Genomic DNA, 2,859 nt, shown 5'->3' with positions numbered 1-2,859 from the left:
GCGAGCAGATGATTGCTCTTATCGGTATGGCTCCTACCGAGGCTGAGGTTGATGTAGAGGAGGGAGAAGAGAAGAAGAAGAAGGAAAGGAAAGCATCCGGAGCTGCTTTCACGTGTATTCAAACTCACTTTGCGACGTGCCCTCCGGATGCCACTGATGACGTGATCCAGACACATGCTCGTGTCTACATGTGGTATGTTGTGTCGAGGACTTTGTTTCCTGACTCCACTGGCAAGAACGCTCCATGGATGTGGCTGAAGGCGTTGACCGTCTTCGATAGCAAATGGAGCTGGGGTTCAGCGACTCTTGCCTACTTGTACCGACAGGTAGTTGGTCTGTTTTGTGATCAACTCATTTCTTCATTAGCAATGCAAGCTTGCTGTCAAGTTAACATTGTTTTTCTTTCATATGCAGCTGGACGATGCGTGTTGCAGGATCACAGATAGTGCAGGCATTGGTGGTAATATGCTTCTACTTTCTGTATGGAGCTGGGAGCGTCTGCCTGTTGGACGCCCGAAGAGCGTCAGGTTTAATCCTTGGTATGAAGATGAAGATGACGAATTACGGCGCCCCACTTGGGCTTACAAGTGGGATGTGGTTTCCGAGATGACGAACGATGTCAATCTCATGTACCAGAAGTACGTTGCCGAGTTGGACACGATTACGCCTGAGCAGGTAACGAGGTCATTACTTCAGTCATTTCTCATGTTTGCCTAAAAAAATTCACCAATTTTGCATTGTTGCCCTATTTCATAGGTGGAATGGCAGCCATATGGCGCCGATGACAGACTTGGGTACACCCCGGAGTTTACCATCAACCCGATGTGCTTGCGGGATAGGGATCTCTGGCGTATGCGGTGCCCACTGATATGCAACTGGGCTGTTGAGTTTCATTTGCCACATCGCGTGTCTCGTCAGTTTGGTCTGTTCCAGCCTCACCCGCCGGAATGGGTGGATACGGACAAAGCACTTCATAGGTAAGACAGCATGAACCGTATTGACTAAGCATCGTCACTCCTTGATTTTGCTAATGTTTGGTTTTGTACCATGCAGGTTGGACAGGAGAAGGCAGCGGAAGATAAAGGACTGGGACAAGCATCATGCTTCGTATGTTACCCGCTTCCAGCTTTGTGTGGAGGAAGCTCGTAGCAGTGCACGCGCCAAGCTTCGTGAGCATTGTCCACTTGCTTTTGATAACTACATACGATGGCTTCTTGAAAATACTCGAGTTGAGATATGCCCGCCGGCATATAATGAGGATATTCTTGAAGAACCCGTAAACTTTGAGGATCTATCAAAGGGGAAGTACAACAGAGATGTCAGGGTAGGGCACGGAGTCCCTGCTGTTCCGGTGATTAACTATGTGGTAAAGTGTTTCTTCTTTACTTTCCCGTTGGCCGTATTACACATGTTTGAATGGCTAACGTGTTCATTCTTTCTCATCCGCAGCGCACCGAGATCAAGAAAGCAGCTGATGAGAGCCAGTCTATTCTGGAGGAAACACCGGTTGGAAAAGGCAATGATGATGGTCCACTACGAGCATTCCTCAAGGTACAAATCGCATTCACTATGAGAGGTAGTCTATGTTGCGGAGTTTCATATCTTCCACACTTGTTCATGTTACAGCGTCAGGCCAGGAAGTTAAGGCGGTTATCGAATCTTCTCGGTTGCCGTGATCCCGAAATTGATGAACCATCTGCCTCTAGGTCTGGTACACCATCAGACCCCTCATCTCACCATCAGAGGGACGATGTGAGTTCCTCATATGCTTATCAGGATGATGAGGGTGCGGTCACCCAAGAGGTATGACTAATCCTTTAGATGTGATTCTCACTTGATTACGACGTCGGTCTTCACCATATTGTTTGATTGTGTGATAGGGCGATGAGCTTGATGATGACATGACTTTGGCGGACGCTCAACTTCGGTCCCCATATGTGTTCAAGCCTAGGCAGCCCAGACGCCGGTACTCGCCCAACGACTTTGACAACAGAGGCAACCCAAAGGTGGTCGTAGGGACCTCGCGGATGGCTAGCTTGGATCATGAGGCAGAGGCGGAGGCGGAGGAGGAAGTGCAGGAAGAGGAGGCTCGTCCATCCAGGAAGAAGAAGATTGCCTGCAGGCGTGGCACCAGGAACACACGCGGAAGGCATTAGTGTTTGTTACTATGGAAGTGCTCTCTTGTAGCCGTTTCGTTAGGTTGATGAACTTGTTTGGTTATGTTATATGTTGGTGAACTCTTACTATTGTGGTATTTGTGTTGTCCTAAAAGATGTGATGTTCAAATTATTATGGTATTGTGGTATTTGTTCAGTTGAATTGTTCAGTATTTGTGGTATTGTGGTATTGTGGTATTTGTTCAGTTGAATTGTTCAATATTTGTATTTGCCAAAATGGAATCTGTTTCTGCAGTTTGGCAGTTAACAGCACTGCAGCGCCTGACAGTCAGGCGCTGCACTGTACAATGCAGCGCCCAAAGCCTAGGCGCTGCACCTCACACTGCAGCGCCCAAAGCCTAGGCGCTGCACCTTACTGCAAAAACAGAATTGACAGCACATTCATTTCACCGGAACATCATAATACTTACAATGACTGCATCATCACAACAATTTGAACAAACAAAAATTTTATGCCGACGAGTTCATAACTTAAGACAATTCGAACTACGACATGGTTCACGACACATTCATTACAAATGACAAATGGTAGCTTGCCCTAGAAAATAGTTCACCAACATCTTACATGCCCTCACAAGTTCACGACTCGTGCACCGAACCGAAGTCCCTACTGAGTAGAGCGAGGCCATTTCCCCTTCTTGTCACGGGCCGAGTCCTCCTCTTGCGCCTCGCGAGCCTTTGC

The 2,859-nt window shown here is 47.7% G+C and overlaps 1 protein-coding gene across 1 annotated transcript; it reads left to right on the top strand.

Moving 5' to 3' along the window:
- Positions 1–580: 580 nt before the first annotated feature.
- Positions 581–2,519, top strand: LOC123191489 (uncharacterized). Its single transcript, XM_044604226.1, has 5 exons — positions 581–675; positions 757–977; positions 1,054–1,366; positions 1,450–1,551; positions 2,364–2,519. The coding sequence occupies exons 1-5, from the start codon at positions 607–609 to the stop codon at positions 2,517–2,519; spliced, it is 861 nt and encodes a 286-aa protein (XP_044460161.1). The 5' UTR covers positions 581–606.
- Positions 2,520–2,859: the final 340 nt, after the last annotated feature.

Source organism: Triticum aestivum, chromosome 1A, assembly GCF_018294505.1.
Source record: "Triticum aestivum cultivar Chinese Spring chromosome 1A, IWGSC CS RefSeq v2.1, whole genome shotgun sequence".
NCBI lineage: Eukaryota > Viridiplantae > Streptophyta > Magnoliopsida > Poales > Poaceae > Triticum > Triticum aestivum.
Note: the sequence above shows the minus strand (reverse complement) of the source record. Positions and strands in the feature narration are given on the sequence as shown.